The 19,447-nt window shown below is 38.1% G+C and overlaps 1 protein-coding gene across 1 annotated transcript in view; it reads right to left on the reverse strand.

The window, feature by feature from the left end:
- Positions 1–1,729: 1,729 nt before the first annotated feature.
- The window catches only part of LOC108683028 (integrin alpha-PS2), a gene marked incomplete at its 5' end in the record, with an annotated part of 69,474 nt that continues 51,756 nt past the window's right edge, over positions 1,730–19,447 (reverse strand). Inside the window, 18 exons of the mRNA XM_047884648.1 lie at positions 1,730–4,410; positions 5,327–5,429; positions 5,918–6,003; positions 6,188–6,274; positions 8,246–8,254; positions 11,110–11,229; positions 11,723–12,850; positions 13,030–13,121; positions 13,457–13,632; positions 13,999–14,165; positions 14,818–14,897; positions 15,336–15,487; positions 15,902–16,107; positions 16,451–16,595; positions 16,996–17,163; positions 18,153–18,289; positions 18,546–18,664; positions 19,082–19,184. Of these exons, the coding sequence (XP_047740604.1) occupies positions 4,225–4,410; positions 5,327–5,429; positions 5,918–6,003; positions 6,188–6,274; positions 8,246–8,254; positions 11,110–11,229; positions 11,723–12,850; positions 13,030–13,121; positions 13,457–13,632; positions 13,999–14,165; positions 14,818–14,897; positions 15,336–15,487; positions 15,902–16,107; positions 16,451–16,595; positions 16,996–17,163; positions 18,153–18,289; positions 18,546–18,664; positions 19,082–19,184 (3,264 nt within the window). The remainder of the gene's footprint in view (positions 4,411–5,326; positions 5,430–5,917; positions 6,004–6,187; positions 6,275–8,245; positions 8,255–11,109; positions 11,230–11,722; positions 12,851–13,029; positions 13,122–13,456; positions 13,633–13,998; positions 14,166–14,817; positions 14,898–15,335; positions 15,488–15,901; positions 16,108–16,450; positions 16,596–16,995; positions 17,164–18,152; positions 18,290–18,545; positions 18,665–19,081; positions 19,185–19,447) is intronic.

Raw genomic sequence — 19,447 nt, forward strand, 5'->3', positions numbered from 1 at the left:
TTATGATTATGACGTGTGACGTGTCATCACAATGTCGAGTCATCAGTCACAATACGTTTGTGGACTGAGAGTGTGCCTCCGCTTGCCAAATCAATGAGAAAGTTCAAGTGGGACGAAGATCTATTTTTTGAGAGAATAATTAACGTTTCTTCCTATAAATACTGTATGTTTTTGGTCAACAGTGATTTGAAAGGATGCTCTAACTACTAACAATATGTTCTAAAGCATTTTCAGGCAAAATTAATATTGATAACAAATAACAATTATATGGAATTGCTATAATAACCTCCTACGTGATGAGATGCACCATGGATTTTTTTAATAACAATGATCTTAAAGAAGTTCAACAGAATATATCCAGATCGAATTTATACTTATGGCTTAAGGCTTATGCAGCTTCCTTACCTACTTCCTAGATGGCTAGAAAGAGGCTATGTAGATCTGTGCAAGATCACTTAGGTATACAAATAAATAAAAAAGCTAGTTTGTTTGACAATTTTTTTAAATTGGAATGTCAGCAGGCTAAACTGACTCTGAGTATGCAATGGTTTTAACATTACCTACCGGTAATCAATTATTATTTATGGCAGCTGAAGTTGATGAACATTTCTTACCTGGCCTCCAATATGAAATTATGAATATAGAACTTCTCAAGTCTACAACTGACGTAACGTCACTTTTTTAACCAAGGAATACATTGGGTAATGGGTGCAACAGACAATTCAATGCAAAGGAATAGATAATATGTGTAGGTGAACAAGTTGAAACGCTCACCTGCTCATGCATTTCCACCCGCGTCAAGGAAGCAGCTGAATTTATCACGGCAGTTTCCAATAATAATTACATTATTACCGTAAAATTTGTGCCGAGGAAACTTGCTTACTAAATGAATGGGTCTGCATTGATTAAAAAAGAATTTCTTTCTACTCACTAGCAGATATTAATCAAGTGCTGCGAGTTGCCTTTTACCATAGTTGAGTGTTTTCGGGCGACACGTTCTGACGATGACTCATGATGTAACTCGTATTAGAATAGATCCGTGGTAGACTGTTGGGCTTGAGATCCTGTACCTCGGCAATACCATGAAATTTACTAGAGTAACGTACGCAAATAACACATTTCAATTTGGATTCAAATCAACACTAAAAGCACTAGAATTACATGCTTGCTTTCTATTGAACAGTTGAACTAATAGAACTGTAACACCAGCCTGTTTTTGGCGGCAACATGGAGGCTGCGGCTGGACGTAGGAGCGTAGAAAGCAACTACGGACGCTAAAGCGGAAACTAGAATGCGGAGACAAATATTGAATCAATAAATTTCAGTAATATTTAAAATATAATTTCAATGATAAATCAATTTCCTGTTCTAGGTGAACTTAATAGTCTAAGTTATTTTTCAAACATGAAGCGTCATATCCGTCCCACTTTCTCCTCCAGTTACAGACTTATTCTTACGTCAGAACTGTGAACTATGATTTACCGACCGAATCGACACTTCTCCGACTAGGAAACACTTCTCCGATTCAGCATTCAGTAAGTTTTCAAATTAGTTATATGAACAATTTTTTCTATTAAGTATTTATTTTGCTTTCCATTTCATGATCACTGGATTTTTCAGCCACCTAAAACATATGAAACCCCATGCTTTCAATGGTTTTAACGATTTCAAAACAACCCACGAATAATTTGATAACGGAACATTCCGGAAGGATTACAATAATAAATAATCACGATGTATGTGAGCGTTTTATTAAGATTAGTTTGAATAAGTTATTTCTTGTACAGATTATTCACATATGTACAGATAAGTCCTAGCCAAAACAGACAGCAAAATTTATTTATGATACTCGCGAGAAAATATTTATAAAATAAGTAATGCTCTTCGACAAATCAATCCAGTAAATCATAAAAGGAACGAAATGTTTTGAGATTCATAACCTCATACAAACAATAAGAATTTTAACAAATTTTACGGAGAGAATAATTAATTGCGTATGAATTTATTATGAATTCATGTCGGAATTTTTCAAGAACAGCCGACGCTTTACGATAAATTTCAGCACAAGAGAGAAATCCGAAACGCTAGATCAGAGAATTTTTCATGTTCGTTAATTCAAAATTAATTATAGGGTAGTCCCGAAATACATCTATCATTTTTGGCCGACAATAAGTTCGAAAAATATGGGCTGCTACCAACAAATCAATCATTTTGCGTTTTTAAAGTTTCAGATAGCATTAGTAACACTTGCCAAAATAATAAAATTAAAGTTTTACTGATGCCGTGAAAAAATTTCAAAGTGTGGACAGCTCTCATTCCATATGTAGTAAGTACGACAACTTAAAAAAAAAACAAAATGATGACATGATAAAATTAAAAACATAAGTTCATCTAAAACGGAATTCACATCAGGATGAACATCAAGGTTATCGATGTGTACGTGACTGTGTGTTGTTCTAACATGAATGGCAGATTAGATCAATTAAAATATGAAGTGCTTCGGTAAGAAGCGCGATACCAAGTGAATTGTTGAAAACGTGTTTTGTCTGTGTTCTTTTCTGTTGAGAAGAAATATATGAATGAAGGTACAGCCAACACTCAACGACTGCTGGTAAACCCTTGTCCCCCTCCATGATAAGATAGTAGTGTCGGGAGTATAAATGAAACCTTACATGCACTTGGCTAAATGTCACCACTTTTATCAATATAATTAAATGTTAGAGGTCAGAATAGTTCTTCGGCACTTGATGAACTATTAATTTGTTTTCGTTAGCGATTGCTCGTTGATGTAGGTGCCAATGACCAGATCAATGCCAATTAAAAAAAGATTGTCAGATCTATTCAGACAAAATGTATCGGAAAGAACTTTCTTCAGATTGAATGATTACGAAAGTTTTAGGTCCACCGGAGAATACTTTATTTGAAATGAAGTTTCGAAGCGATAACTACTTAATGGCATTCGTTTGAAAACATCGTGCACAGTCTACACGTCGCACTGATGCTGCAAGACTTGAACGCCTCACTGATGCTGTAGCAAGAGATGATAGTACAAAGAACATATCTCTTATCTACTACATATCAGTGCTTGAGGAAGGATAAAAGTACTAAAATGTTTCATCGAGAGTTATGAGCAAAAAGATCAAAACTCAATACAAACGAGGGTTACTTTGAGCGAGATTACTTTAATTAAAGCGTTAATAGAATAATTTGGGGAGCGTCAATTTCAGTCAGAGGCCATGGCAATCAGACTTGGCAAAGCAGAATATATTTAAAGCTAAATATTTACAAAACGATGTCCACAGAATAAATCAGCGATGTCGATTTTCCATGGAAAACGCTTTGGTTACTTACAAAAAAAATAACAATCAATTATTTTCTCAATATATCCTAGGAATAAAGCACCATTAATACACAAATTCTACCTAGATTCGAAAAGGCATCAAATAAGACACATGTAACAGCACTGAAATGAAGAAAGCGCAAATTTTTCTCACGCTAAAAATATTACACGAGCGTTGTAGAAGTCGAATTAAGTTGTTCTGCCGCCACAAAAATTTAAACAGTACTTTCCAGTGATCTTTATTTTTCAAATTACGTAAAAATGAACAGTAAACATTCAATCCAATAGGGAATCCACATAGAAAAGTTTGTGCAATTTTGGCGGTATTGTAAGAATCGTAGAGCAATAAAAGATAAAAACAGCGTACATTGAAAGTGTTACATATTATATATCTTTGCATCTGTACAATGAAGCTAATAGAAGGCACGTTGTAAAAGTCACACCGATGGATTATAACACAGATAAGGTCCGACAAATACAGAGACCCACACAGTACGCAGAGTACTCATGGCACATACACACAATACACATTAGCCTCTTAATTAAGCAAGTCAGATTAGTACATGACATGATCACATTGGACATTTATTCACACAAGACTATAACAACAATGGCTCACAACACGAATAAATTTTATTTTACAGTAGAAGCTTCTTTGTTCGTTGGGCGTCAACTTTATTATGCAGATTGGTTCAAGGATGTGATATATGAAGTTCCATCTACAAAAATACCCATTATATTTTATAATAAAAAGAACATTTTTCCCTTTAAATCAATTTCAATTTTCCAGAAATTGCAAATGCGGTAGATAGATTCTTTAAGTAACAGGCTCATGCCAATATAAAAAACTCGACAAAATCAGCAGTTTCTTATGGTCTTAAATATCAAAGAGCTTCGTCGCCAGGGTGTAAACGTTTATGCATTGAACTTTGACCGTTCCGGCCGTTGGCTGAATATCCTCGACCGTTAACGTTCGACGGATGGCCGTTGGACTGACCGTTGGAGTGTAACGGTCGACTAGCTTCGTCCGCGGATTCTTTTTCCGGACGATTTCTTTTGAAGTAACCACACTGAAAAACATTGGTTTTGTCAGTATTACTTTCAATTAGTGATTAACATATGGATTAATAAAGTACAACCTCGAGATAAGTGACAAGTTTTTTCATTATCGATGAGTAGGAACGTGAATAAAACAACAACGAGCTTTGCAATTAGGTAAACATTTTTAGAGGCGACGATATGATTCCGCAAAAATTGCGAATATGTCAAAGAGAAAATTCTTGAATGAATGAAATTTGATTATTTAACAAACTCAAATGTATCTGACAATTAATTAAACTCAAATGATGCAAAATTGTGTAAATTTGCCAATTCCATATTATTTCCAGTGCTTTAAAACCCGTTTCATGTTAAGAACAGCTGGTCATGAACATTTACAATCTCGAGTTAGCATACCATATTGAGGTAATAGCGTCGTTATTTTAAAACAGAGTAGAAGGGCAAAATAAGTCGACCAAGCGGAACAAAAAGTTACTGAACGTTAAGCACCGCTCACGCCTAGGAACAGTTACGTGATATAGAAGCAAGGTCTCGCACAACCGCGAACATGGCTCACAAAGAAGTTAGTGTAAAAATAAATGGTGAACTGTTTAAGACATTGTTTTGAAACATTCGTAAACTCGCAAACAATCTGGCGAATGCTTCTATACATAAGTTTCATTATCAGCAGAGCGTGGTACACGAAATGCATAGCCGGCAACGAGTTACCCTAAGAAAGCCGTCGAGAAGCTGTTGGTAAGGAGTTCTCACTAAGAACGTAACACGTAATATCGTAGCGATGGTTTTCCCAGGAAGACAACTGAAGGTTAAGTTAGAAGTATGAGTTGGAATATTAGGCCCAGTTGAATTTTTGTAAAAGTGAGAGGAAACAAAGTCAAAAGCAATTTAGTGGAAGCGAGAAACAAAATCAGAAGAGCATAAACGTACGAATGAAGAAGAGAAATCAGCAGCTGAAGCGCCTACTGATAATTTTGAGGTCGACGTCGCTTGAAGAATCCCAACTGCCACGGAGAGACAAGAATTTGTGAGGAGTGGTGCAATTTAAATATATAAATGGGAGGGGCAAAAACAAACCTCAATGAAGAGTTTGCTTAAGCGATCTCAACGAAGCTGTGGCTCCCGAAGGTGAAGCAACAGGATAGACTTTCATAAGAAATGAATATATTTAGTAACATGGAAAATGATATCAAGAGTTATTTTCGGAAGAGAAAGATCAAGACTAGTGTAAAAACTAAGTCATTGAAGAGCATGTACGACGGGAGTACAAATAGAAGGTTGATCACATCGAATAAAAAAAAAGAGATAAATAAATCATCATCCGTGGAAATATTATCGTCGGCCAACCGGCACATGCTGAGAATCACGTGTGAAAGAAGGACCAGCCAACGATGAACAATTTGAAATAGAAAACGCGAGATCTACCTGAATGAAAACAAAAAAGTCATTTACTTGTAGCTGAAACAGTGGAGTAATTGCGAATAAAAATAAGATAACCATGATAGAGTAGATACATGGTACTAAACGATGATCCACCACGGGATGGGCGGAGGTTCGTCAAGAGACACCGACGGCGACACAGGCGTAGAGACAGACAAGCTTCGTACCTGAGACAGAGTCGATAACTCCTTCATTAAAATAATTCTAACTTCTAATAACCGTTTCAACATGATTATTCCTCGTCTCACTTTTTTTTAAAGAAACACAATTTTAGATTGTAGAGGCTTTAGTTTGAGATGCGACATTGTCACGCAAAAATAATTCATGTTCAAGTTTCTGAACGACTTTCACCTTGAGGAAGTCGGGGCTGACATTCTGCGGTAGCCTGCGCACTCTTGCCACCATGCGGCTGCTGATCTGAACGTCTTTGTACACGAACTGCGCAGAGAGGAAAGTGTTAAGCTTGAGCCAAGTATGTTAGTAGTAATGATGATTGTTACTGAGAGTTGTATTTAAGGGCACCGAGCTTATATTGATTAAGTAACGAGAGTCTCAGTGATCGGTACTGAGGACCTTACTGATCGACGATAGCGACAGTGAAATGGAAGCAAAATCTGGGTTTTGCGGGAGGCCGACGCGTGTAATACTTACTACAATTGGCAGTGCATCGGATAAGCGTAAATACTGCATCAAAAGATTCCTAAGTGGTATGATATTAGTGGTACGACAACATTTATAAAAGATGAGAAGCACCACCGATAAAAGAATAAAAAATTCGCAAGCCAAAGCTGTTGTTAAGTTAAACAATAAAAGTTTTCCTTTTTACCCTCTGAATGATGAATTAAAAAAATTATTCCTATAAAGAATGCAATACCTAAAAGAACAATAAACCACAACACATACGTAACACACTAATACCGGCGACTGAAAATAAATAATTGCTGTAGTTCTTCGATTTAGAGATGCGGTGATATACCAGTAAAATTATAGGTGGGACTTTGTAGAACATTCCATCCAAGCTGTTCAGTATTCCAATTGAGCGTTCCAATGCCAGTAAAGCTTCCAATGTACTCTTAGGCTACGGCCAGACTTAAGGGTACGTACACAGTGAAAGCAGGTTTGCCCGCGCGGGCAACCTGCTCCAACCTGCCACTAGAATGAACATAGGATAATAATGTAAGTGTTCACAGTGAAAACCTGTACGAATAGGCTTCTGTATTCTATGGTTTCAGGCGCCAGCCTGAGCAGGTAACCAGCACGCTGGCAACCTGCTTTCACTGTGTGCGTAAACCTAAAAGCGTTTTTTTTAGATTAAAAACTCGTGAACACTTTTAGTTTGGCCGTAGCCTTCGCGTGCCCCTTCCTCACAAAGTACGTAAATATAACATCTTTATTCAAATATCAAATATGTTATGTTAATACTGGAACTGACATTAATGCATATAATTCCACCATAGGAAATGATTACACATGAAGAAGCAAAAAAGTAAAACGATTTAGTTATAAAACGACATTTTTAGACTTTATTCTACGTAATTTTTTACGCCATCGTTCTTAGAAGTTTATCACAGACACAAACCATTAGCCCACACTCGGAATTTATGTAAATTTCATAATCAGTTAATCATAAAAACGGAAAATAATTACTAAAGCCGCTTCATAGGTTCAGTTCTGTACCACGCACCCTGGGTTAAAAGGCTTTATTAGTCATTATTATTAGGCTGACCACGACGTATAAAAACACCTCTATTAGGACTCTTAAGAGTGCATTTGTTGAATTCCAAATCAAACGAACATGAGGAAAAAATATTATTTCCTTTGCAGCAGGCTCATCGAAAAAATTTTCATAACATAATTATTTATATATATTATTTATATATATTTATATATATTATTTGCCCAATTTTCTTGGCCTTTTCTTTGCTTTTAAATTCCTTGTGAACTTGCGATATAAGCAGACTAATGATATAAGTACTTGAAAAAACACCTCTATTAGGAATCTTACTAGTGCATTTATTGTATTCTAAATCAAACGAACACAAGAAAAAAATATTATTTCCTTTGCAGCAGGCTCATCGAAAAAATTTTCATAACATATTCATTAGATTGAACCTTTCCTATCCTCAACATTGTGACCCAAAGGCAGAACGTTTCACCAAAATATCTCGGTCTTGGGAACTGAAGATCGATCACATCTTGGAGATACATTGATTGTAATAATTCAATACGTTTCATACAGAAAATAGACGTCTTCTGACCGACCGATAAACCCTTACTCAAATCGCATGGTCAACAGCAAGTAGGGTTAGCACAAGTGAAAAATGTGGGTCATTAATTGGCAAAATGTTAGTCAAAACGAAAATTATGAAGGAACGTCTTCATACAAACATACTCTACCAGACAGCATACCATTGGATCCTGTAAGAAGATAAGAAGAAATTAGGAATTGAAGGATGAACGCGAACAAAGTCAATAGAATTGAATACAAGTAATTTATGTCACGTTTTTCTGTTTACGTTCGCTTCAATTATTAAACATAAAACGTACGCTTCAATACGTACGTTTACGTACGCTTCAATTATTAATTACGCTTTAATTATTACGCTTCAATTATTATTCAATTCGTACGTTTACGTACGCTTGAATTATTAAAAAATAATTAATTTAAATGGCATTTCACTTAGTGACTTTCTTGAATTAAATAATCTACTGGAATTATGCGCAAATACAGAATCATTTCTAACGAGAATAACTCTAAATAACAATTACTATGCGATGGCGCTTAAATATTTCCAAGAGACAACAAGTGCGGGAATTTAAGACAAAGAAAATGGGAAAAAACCTGCAAACTCGCAATAGATTGCTGCATATATCGACAAATTAATAAATACTCATATTTTAGGAAAAATATTTTAAAAAGAAAATCACAAAATAATAGTTACAGAAGTGAACAACTTGGGAAGATGACTCAGCAAAAACAATCATTGAGGTTATCAATAGAATTGCTAACGAGCAGGGACCATACTTTCAAAACTCGCTAAGTGAACGTAAGTACTTACGCTCTATTTTCTTGACTATGATTGGTGGATTTTGCTTGAAAGGCCGTCAATGATTGGCTGATGAACTTACGATCTCTTAACTTTTTTTGAAAGTATGGGTCCAGAGCATTCAGACACGCTATACGATTTGCAAAAAAGTTTGATGTCATCACCATGTCGCATTAAGACGCGTTACTCGGCTCACCGTCACAAGCTACAACTGAAATAACAAAATAGCATAACTTCCATCGGATGCTTTCCCAGTGGTTTAACAGGGCTTTCCACAGCGACAGCCAAATCAGATCATTCATCAACTGCAGATGGCGATTGATCATTACTATTAACATAAATTCTACGCATTTAAATTTTTTTATAGATTTAGTGTGGCTATAAACTCGAGCTTCATTTAGCTTCATTTATATGAGCTTCATTTCGAGCCCTATGCAACACTTTTTGGGACAAGCCGAGAATTTAATTGCTTAAGAAATACGAATATATACGAAAAATGAGTCAGAGACTGGACAAAGGAAAAATTCATGCACTGGAAGGACACAGAGACCGATTTTGTCAATAAAACTGCGTGCATGATGACACACAATAACATCGCAATAGGTCATAATTTGCATGACATCTGAAGATTACGTATAAGAAAGCAATACGTTTGATGCATTAAGGGGATTGACTTACATTTGCCATAGGGAAAACTTAGTAAAAAATTTAGTGGAAGAGATACCACAGTGAAGCGGCCTATTAATATAAGGTAACAGGCCGTTAATATATACGTATAAATTGATTATGGATGAAATGTGGTAAAGGCATGACGAATTTAAATTCCTTTGTATAAATTTACAACTGCACACATTTCTAGGTGGCAGTGAAAAAATTTACATGAGCGATCAAGCGAAAGTTGCACACCCGAAACGCACCTGGTATTATTTAACTAACGCTCAGTAAAGTCATCCGATCATAGCAACGGTAAAAATTTTGAAATATATGGAATGATTCCAACGTTGAAGACCTTTAAAATATTTGAATAAGTTAAGGAAAATCAACTCAGGCATAGTAACTGAATAGAGAAACGTGTGAAGAATTTGAGCTACTCGACTGAGGAATGCGCTATTTGTGGCGACAGATAAGCGACTGCATTCAAACTTAAACATAATCGACCAATGATCAAGTGCAACCACTTGAACTCTCGCCATTCACAGCAATAGAACTTACTGCTTGATAATTATAAATGCCGAAAATCTGAAGAAAAATACTCGACCATCAATGGTAAACTGAACGGGAAAACTATACTACACAAATTTGTAAGGAGATCATTAATGACAATGCATTCCTGTCGAGTATTCCCGATACTAGGGGCCATACTTTCAAAACTCGCTAAGTGAACGTAAGTACTTATATACGCTCTATTTTCTTGCCTGTGATTGGTGGATTTTGCTTGAAAAGCCGTCAATGATTGGCTGATGAACTTACGATCTCTCAATTTTTTTTTTTTGAAAGTATAGAACCAGGAACGGAAGTGATTGAAAATGTTCATCTCCCTTTAAAATATTTGACTTGCAAAGGAATTTGAAGAATTCGATAAGCGGCGGTAGCACGGAATGCGCAATGAATGACATTGATGCTCGATAGCGTAGCGGTCGTTTGAATGATTGAGTGATAGCAACAGCAGATCAGAAGAGGAGCTGGGCGTATCTCAATGGTTATATGTAACATGACTTGAGAATTTCAACAACCGGATGCAGGTTCTCCCAGAGGACCTCTTGAGATCAGTACCAATGCTTGCAATGAAGAGAGATTAAGATCTTCGTTGAAGGGTTCAGTGACGCACGAAGATTTTAGTTCGAGAAGAACTTTGGACCCACTTTAGGACAGATAATTTGTACGATCTATTAAAATACTGTGTACGAATGTATGATTTTTTGCATAACGATAATACCTGAAATTTATTGTTTGATGATGTCTGTTGCAGGGAACTAAATATGCTTGCAGAACTAATTAATATGCTTGCAGAACTAAAATATACAACAGTGTATTGCTGTTGAAAGAACAGTGCAAAGGCTAAGATTCAAGCTAAATAAATGTTTCGCCATTAAACTAGCTTATTTTTTTATTAAATTTTTATCTCCATTAAACTAGCTGAAGTAATTTATTGTCAGAAATTGTTAACGGAAAACTAGAGTGCTAATAAAAGGCTCTGCCTCCCCAATTGATGAGTACTTAACGAACCTTTTTAAGCGTGTGCAAGTCTACGCGAGATCGCAAGATGACGTACAGATCGTCGCCTTCAGCCAGCGGTCCTGCGGTGCACTTGATGAACGTGCAGGCCGTGGCGCCACAGTTGGTCGTCTGTTGAATATACGTAATGGGATAACGATTTATCTGATAGGATTTGGGGGCTAGGATAACAATTCATCATATTGGATATAGGTTTTAAGATAACGATTCATAATAGCGGATATATGTGGTGGAATAATAATTCATATATAGGATATAGTTTGTAGGATAAAGGTCAATTTTTTGGGATAAAGGTAGCAGGAAATAGGTAATATGATAATGATTCACCATATGGGATATAGTTAGAAGGAAATATATCTAGCAAGCTGGGGCAACACGTACAATCAGACTGTAGAGAAACGTTCTTGCACTGCAAACTACCGTACATCAATTTCGTTTTGTTGCGCAAAGTTTATCGTGAGTTCAATTCATTAGTTAGAACGTGCAATGTAAATTAGACTATTAATTAAAATAAAGATGTAATCTCCTCAATACAAATATCCAAATTTAAAAGAAGCGAGGGAACGAAAATTAATTAGAATAATTGATTTGAATGAAATCCAACCTCTGTCTCCCAATCAAGCTCCGGGTCTTCGGTGTCGCGTTTAAAGCGATGTTCTATAATTTGATTCTGAGGAGCTGAGTCTGTCTTGTAGCTTGACGAGGACCTGGACGAGTAAGTTGTGGTGCTACGGGAGATGTTTGTTCTGCCGGGGCCTCCTGAAGAGTAATGGTGAGATGATGAGCCAGACCTCCTGATGCCTTGGTCAGCGTCTCCTCCTAATCCACTGTGATATGTGCCACTTGTTTGGTAGCCACTACTGCTTTGGTAGCCTCCCCTAGTTTGATAGCCACTGCCTGCTTGGTAACCATCAACTTGAGAGGCATGGTCCAATGGTTGACCACTACCGCTTTGGTAAACACCACCAGTTTGGTAACCACTAACTTGAGAAGACCCACTTCGATGACCGCCACTCCCTCTTTGGTAGCCACTGCCAGATTGGTACCTAGTACTCGACTCATGAAGTTCTTTCCTTGATTCTGAGTCAGGCTGAGAATATTCCCAGGAGCTTTGATATTGTCCGTCAACTTGTTGCGTAGGGTATACGTGGCCAGACACTGCACCACTAGACTGGGTGTGGACCCCACCGTGGACACGGCCTCCTTGTGAGTATTCTCCACTCTGGCTGGATTGTGAGTATACTTGTCTAGAGGATCCAGTACTGGAACGAGAGTAGCCATCACTAGATCCAGCATGGATATTTTCTCCAGCCCCTATGACAGTTCGGGTATGTAGTGTTCCCGAAGCCGGATAAGTTGTACCCTGCCTTGAGGTCTCTATGGATCCGCTACCCGAACCTTCGTACCGTGATCCGCCAGCTAGAGAAGCTCCATGAGCGCTAGCACTGCTCGAGCTGCTGCTGCTTGATCGGAAAGATCCACCACTAGATGAGAAACTAGAACTATACTCGCTCCTAGATCCAGCCCCACTGGATTCACCGGCACTGCTGCTTGAGAATTCATTCTTTCTTGAAAAACCAGTGCTTCCCGAAACTGATGAAGAGGAAGATGAGCTTGAGGAGCTTGTGGATGAAGAGCTTGAGGTCGAAGCAGCGTATTTTGAACCTCCAATGCCGCTGCCCAAGCCCGCCTGTAGCTTGAGGAGCTTGTACGTCTCAGCGCGATTGGCGAGCTATCAAGACAAAAATTTCATGTTATTGGTGAAGCATCTGTACAATTTCAGATTTTCTTTCGTGTAATAAGCTGGCATTATTCATAGCTTTAATATTTATTTTTGAAAAAAATCTACGTAAAATAATAAAGATCTAAAAAATTTGTCATGTCTGTCGTATTAGAAGAAATAAAAATAACCTGCAGCTGCAGAGGGTTCAGGTCCGGCACTGGGTCGCATACCACGGGCCCGCTCGTGAAGGGCTGCTCCAGCAGGTAGAGAAGGTCGTTGCCTGCCTCCCGAAAAACAGTATCACAGAAATGAGAAAAGAGTTCACATTTCACGCTATGACATATTTATTTTTATTGCGATATTGACGCAATTACTTCACATCAGTAATATTACATATGGCTAGTTAATTCGCCACTCGTATTGTACTAAGTTAAGGATTGAATTATATTCTACTACTACAAGCATCACTTACGCCAATGTTGTTTCTAATATATTTGTCTCAACGGGGAATAAAGACTGAAAAATTATTTGAACAATTTCTGTTGACAATTTTTAGATAAATGTTTAACATTTAAATCTCACATTGCGAACATCAAATCAAAACATTTTCCTGACCTTCTTGGGTCTTGGAAGGCCACAGGATGACGATATCGACGAGCAGGACATCGGAAGGCCCTTTGTTCGACAGGCCGTACTTGTGCATCACCAGAGGACCGAACTCTTCCTCGTAGGTGTACGCGCCTTCAGCGTAGTGCGAGATGTTATACTCGAGGATCTCAGGCTCCGAGTTCCTGATACAAAAAATTAGGCAGTTTCGTTATCAGGAAAGTTGAGTAAGAAAACCACAACATTACTAAAGGGAGAAAGATAGTGTTGAAAATGTTTGAGGCAATGTTACATTCAGTACTAGAAGATTGAAACCATGGAACATGAGTTTAACGACAGAAAAATGAAAAAAATATAGCAGAAAACGAGACGCATGATGAAAGTATTGATGAAAATCTTGTCTTCTGCGGATTGGAAGTGAATATCAAAGAAAGGTCGAATGCAGTATTTTGTGTCCTAGGATAATATAAGAAAGGTCAGGACATCCATTGTAACCTATGTTTTCTATTCAATGAGCAAATTTTCCCAAACATTTGAGAACTTGTGAGTACCCGTAAAGGAAGAGTTCTGTGTCGACATTGACGATGACGTTGGTCTTGGCGACGTTGTCATCGCGCGTGTGTTCCGCCTCGAGGTTCGTGGAGTTGGCGATCACAACGAACTCAAAGTGAGGGCGCTCCAGGTTACCGCCTTGCTGGAACAGCATGTCGAACACCACCTGAGCCTCCAGGTTCGTGGAGTTGGCGATCACAACGAACTCAAAGTGAGGGCGCTCCAGGTTACCGCCTTGCTGGAACAGCATGTCGAACACCACCTGATGGACACAGGGGCAATAAACTACTGAGAAGTTCAACTCTATTATACCGCATGAGATATTATATAGTATCAAGTATCAATAATTGACAATGTATATAGTGTCAACTACTACGAAATTCTGTCAGCAAAAAATTGTTCTTCGATTGTATTGAATTTAAGCAATACATTCTAAAAACGAAGTTCTCGAAAAGATATCGCAGGTGGTGTGAAATTGACTCTTCAGAAGTCTCTATTATACCGCTGAGATATTACCGTATATAGTGTCATTTATCAATAATTGACAATGTATATAGTGTCAATTACTACGAAATTCTGTAAGCAAAAAATTGTTCCTCAATTGCATTGAATTTAAGCAATACATTCTAAAGACGAAGTTCTCGAAAAGATATCTTTTCATTTTAAATGCAATGTAGACTAAAAAATCCAAAGTTAACGTTAAATACAATGTAGACTCAAAATCCAACTTTAACACGTTCAACTCATCGCAGGAGACAAGCTGAGCGTTTCTAAATAATTTCACAATCCACAAGAGCTCATAGGGAAATGCTGCTCACTCCTTTGCGGATGGGTAAAGGATTGCCGATGTCGCAGATGATGATGGTCTGTCCGTCCCGCTTGCGTGGAGAGCACGTCACTGAAACACAATTGATTATTGAAATAATAATAATAATGAATGATACTATTGGTCAACCAATTGGCGACTATTAAATAAGACGAGTAGAATACAGACATTTTCTAAAATTTGGTAAAGCCAAGTTCCCTCTAGTGATCTATAAATTCTGCAGGCGATTTAAAAAAAAATTTAAAATGGAACTGCATCATACATTTTATTTACACTCACACTCCTTGTTCCCAAGAAATGTCAATGCAATATTATTATACGGGTATTTTACAGTTGTTACGGCATTAATTTATGATAAAAATGGAGATGAAGCGTCATGACAACGCACCTGAAGTTGTTACGGAATCAATGCAAGATGAAAATGATGATGAATCATAATGGCAATGCACCTAAAGTTATTACGGAATCAATGCAAGATGAAAATGATGATGAAGCGTCATGGCAACGCACCTGAAGTGTTGTCCCTCGAGATGAACTTGTTGTAGAGCAGCCCTGGGGGCACGGGCACGTAGACGGCCGCCTCGAAGGCGTCCTCGCCGTTGTTGGTCACACGAACGTTGATCGAAAGCTGCTCCGGCTTGCCCAGGATGTACGTGTCAGGTCTGGAGACAAACAGTCAACGAATCATCTTGTTAATACTTGATGTAAATGGAGCATATTAGGGCAAAACTACGACAACTAAATTGTGTATAGCTGTTATTTCACTTCATTTATAAAAATTGTACTCAGAAAATATATTCAGTTACAAACACATCGCAGGATTTGTGGCGTATAAAATAAATTCAAATGAATAATGACGTAACTATTTTGTAGATTTTTTGAATATTGCACATAACTGTTTTTTTTTCTTTCATATCCTAACTAGTGTGTCTTTTTTTCTTCACCTTAGAACTTAGAAAAGTATGTAACGTGCCCTCGAAGTTTTAGACCTGAAGTCACGATAATCTCTTCGTCGCATAATATCAATGATCATAACTTTTAATAGTATCGGTTTATCCAAAAAAAGGAAAACTCACGCCTCGACAAAGACAATGAGGTCCGGCACACAGACGTTATCTATGCCACAATTCTTCCAGATGGTGATGGCGTCATGCAGGCTGAGCTGCTGCTTCTGGTCCAGGATTGGCGTGAGGGCGCTGCGGCGACGGCGGTCGAACGGCGCGTCCACAAGAGTGTAGGTCACGTTTGCGGTCAGAGGCGATAGTTTATCTGTCAGAGTCGTCTGAAAAATTGTAAATAATCAAGTGTGAGTTTAATAATAAAATTTTCCGTAAATGTCTATTAATTGAGAATATATCAAATGAGAACCCATTTAATGGCAATGTAAGTGGAGAATTAATTTGTCGACTGCATTCAATTATCATACAAGCTTCCGAAACCATACACTCGATCCAGTAAATTCATTTAATGGAAAATCATAAAAAATAGATTTGATGAAAAGATATTTTTTGCTACTTTCTTTATTAAATAAAAAAGCAAATGAAGGATGTTTCTTGCCTCATTGCAGAATTCATTCTAAATTTGTGGATCGCGCCCAGTTTGTGTTGACCTAAAAGTGAACTCACCACTGCGTAAACTTGATGAATCTTACAGAGAGGAGAGTTCTTGTTCATCGTGATTCTTTCGGTCAAAATTCTGTTATTATTTTCGATGAAGTAAATTCTCGGCTCGTTAACTTTCTCATCGAGAGAGTAACGGAGGTCGAGCTCTGAAACAAAAAAAAAAAAAAATATCTATCAGGTGGATACTTTTGGTTAAGGTAATGAAACATCCTCTATTTTTCCTTGTATACTCTCTTCTGGCCGGTCACAATTCGGAAGACACACTAGGAATCGCTTAGAATTTATTTCTACAAATCTGAAAAATATATAAGTTTATTTCATGATTACAATCGATTCCTTTGTAGGCAATCGTACCATGGCACTATTCGAGACCTCAAAGATCTTGGACGTCAGTGATCCCTGAGAACTAGGACGTCAGATATCTAGGACGTCAAAGACCCCAGAGATCTAGGACGTCAGAGACCCCAGAGATCTAGTACGTCAGTGATCCCTGAGATCTCGGACGTCAGATATCTAGGACGTCAAAGACCCCAAAGATCTAGGACGTCAGAGAAGGCCCAACACCGACGCCGGTGTAGGAGAGGCAGATCTGGAGGTCGACGCAGGGCACGGCGACACCGCTGAGTGTGGTGCAAGATGTGTCCTCGATGTTGAGGGTGCGAGACTCTGTCTTGAAGACCAGAGTGTGGTTCACCATGCTTACGATAGGCCGCGTCCTGTCACCCACAACGAGAAATATTAGGACTTTGATAAGCGAAAATTTTCATGAATTTAAGTGCGGTTCAACTTTCATAAGATGGTCGAGTTTGAGTGCGGTTCAACATTCATCATTAATAAGATGGTCTGTGTCTTGAGAAAATAAATAAATATGAAGTCCATGTAATAACGCTACCATAGGGAGAAAAAGTTAATCCATAATGAAAAAATTACAATGTGCTCAAGATGTCAGCCTTTTTTAACGAAAATTGAAAATGAACGGTAACGCTTGCATGGATACGTGCTTTTCCAAGTGAAGTTCAATTGAAGTATTTCCACTGACGAAGTTTCGCAAAATAATTACGTTCTTTACTGGTATTTAGTACTAGTATTTACTTAGTGTCTAAATCGGTACGTTTCCATTCTGCCTCCACGGCCACCCACATCAGCAACAAAAGACAATAGAGAATAGAAGCATGTGGTATTATAGTGTTGATACTTCCCAGATTTTTCCATCAACTTCAAAATTCCAATTAATTATTGATAACTGAAGGAGTTATAATCTCAGATAATTTAAACCTAGCGCAGTTAGCTTGATACATGGATATATTAATTGCTGTCGATGCAACCTTTCTTAATGCCCGGTAACAACAGTTGATATCAGTATATATATATAATATAATAGCGGTTTCAGCGTTTATTAGGCCATAGGCCTGTTGCCGATTCTCAACATCGCAGAACATCCACAACTTGTTGCGGTCTGGAACTCACAACTCACTGATTCAATTCTGCTGTGCTTAACCATCCGACCTCCTCGCCGATTCTGACCAGAAACTGGCGCACAGAGCTGGGATCGAACCCGCACCTCTCTGCGCCAATCTTGGTACTCTGAACTGTAACCACTGGGCCACCCTGTTTCAGTTCACCCTGGCCACCCACTGGGCCACAAATTCAAAAACTGTTGGAAATAAATAAAACGCGGACATTGCAAGAGAATATCCCCTCTCACTTGAGGATGACAGCGGTGTTGGCCAAGTAGGCCCCCACCACGAGGTCGGGGTACTCGTTGTTGTCGACGTCCAGACCTCCTGACAGCGACCAGCCGAAGGTGCTGATGCCGCCTCCTACTTGTCTGCTGTAGATCACCTGCAACGCGAGAAGCTCGTCAAATTTTAGAAGGTGATAATTTGCACAAAATGCGTAAAATCCCGCAAAGAAATGAGAAAATTTGAGATCGTGAACCTCCGCTGCATTGAGTAAAGTCATGTTAAAAACTTTATATAGCAAAAGCAAGTTATTAAGTAATGAAATTAGCTTGTCTAAGGCGATGTATAACATTGGCAATACTCAACAAAATGAAATCAAATGTAGAACAAAACGATTATTTCTCGAGAGTCCTTACCTGTGCAGGTTTTTGCTTCTCTTGGTTAGGCAGGTCGCTGCTGCGGAGGCCGAAGCCGTGGTAGATGTAGACCGCACCCATGCCATCCGGACCGCCGTATGGGGCGCCCACTGCAATGTCTGCAACATTGCATACAGAAACAAATCTTTATCTAAGATCCTTCTTAATCACAACCAATTATCTTCACTAAATAAATTTGAGGTTTGTTTATCCAGAAACCTAATGGTAGGCATACGTCGAGTTCCAGATGTTAAAGAATCGCTCCAGAATGAAGTTGACACGAGCATTCCAACAAAAAAATAAAGCGAAGCAACGCACAAAGGACATGTTTCCTGTACTAGACACTAAAAAATACGCTCGCAATGTAGAACAATGACTTAAGTTTTAATCTCAATTAAGCATTTCACACATTTTGCTCATTTTTCAAATGAAAAAAGCTCATTACAATTTACTTGAGACTCAGCGTGCCACGAGCCTTCTCGTTCTATAAGGATGGAACTTTACTGAATACAATAAATAAATAGTTGCTCTCTCACCGTTGAATCCGTCCATGTTTATATCGCCGATGGCTGCCACAGACAAACCGAATCTTGCCTTCGTAACCTCTCCTTCAAGGCTGAGTACAATCTTCATGTGATGCTGTGAAAATAATAGTACAGGTTTTTAAATTGTAAACAAAATCCCATTTAATTCATTCATAAATACATGACTCTCTAAGTACCATTTGTTCAGAAGGCAACCTATATAGGTTGAGCAACGATTTCTAGCATCAGGATTCTATAATAAACAAATAAACATCACTAGCTGCAGCAACTTGGTCCTGAACAACAACATCGTTATAGCGCCCGATGAAGACATCTTGCAATCTAACGGTCCTCATCATAGGCCATAGCACGGCCCTA

This window comes from Hyalella azteca, unplaced genomic scaffold (assembly GCF_000764305.2).
Source record: "Hyalella azteca isolate HAZT.00-mixed unplaced genomic scaffold, Hazt_2.0.2 contig15791, whole genome shotgun sequence".
NCBI lineage: Eukaryota > Metazoa > Arthropoda > Malacostraca > Amphipoda > Hyalellidae > Hyalella > Hyalella azteca.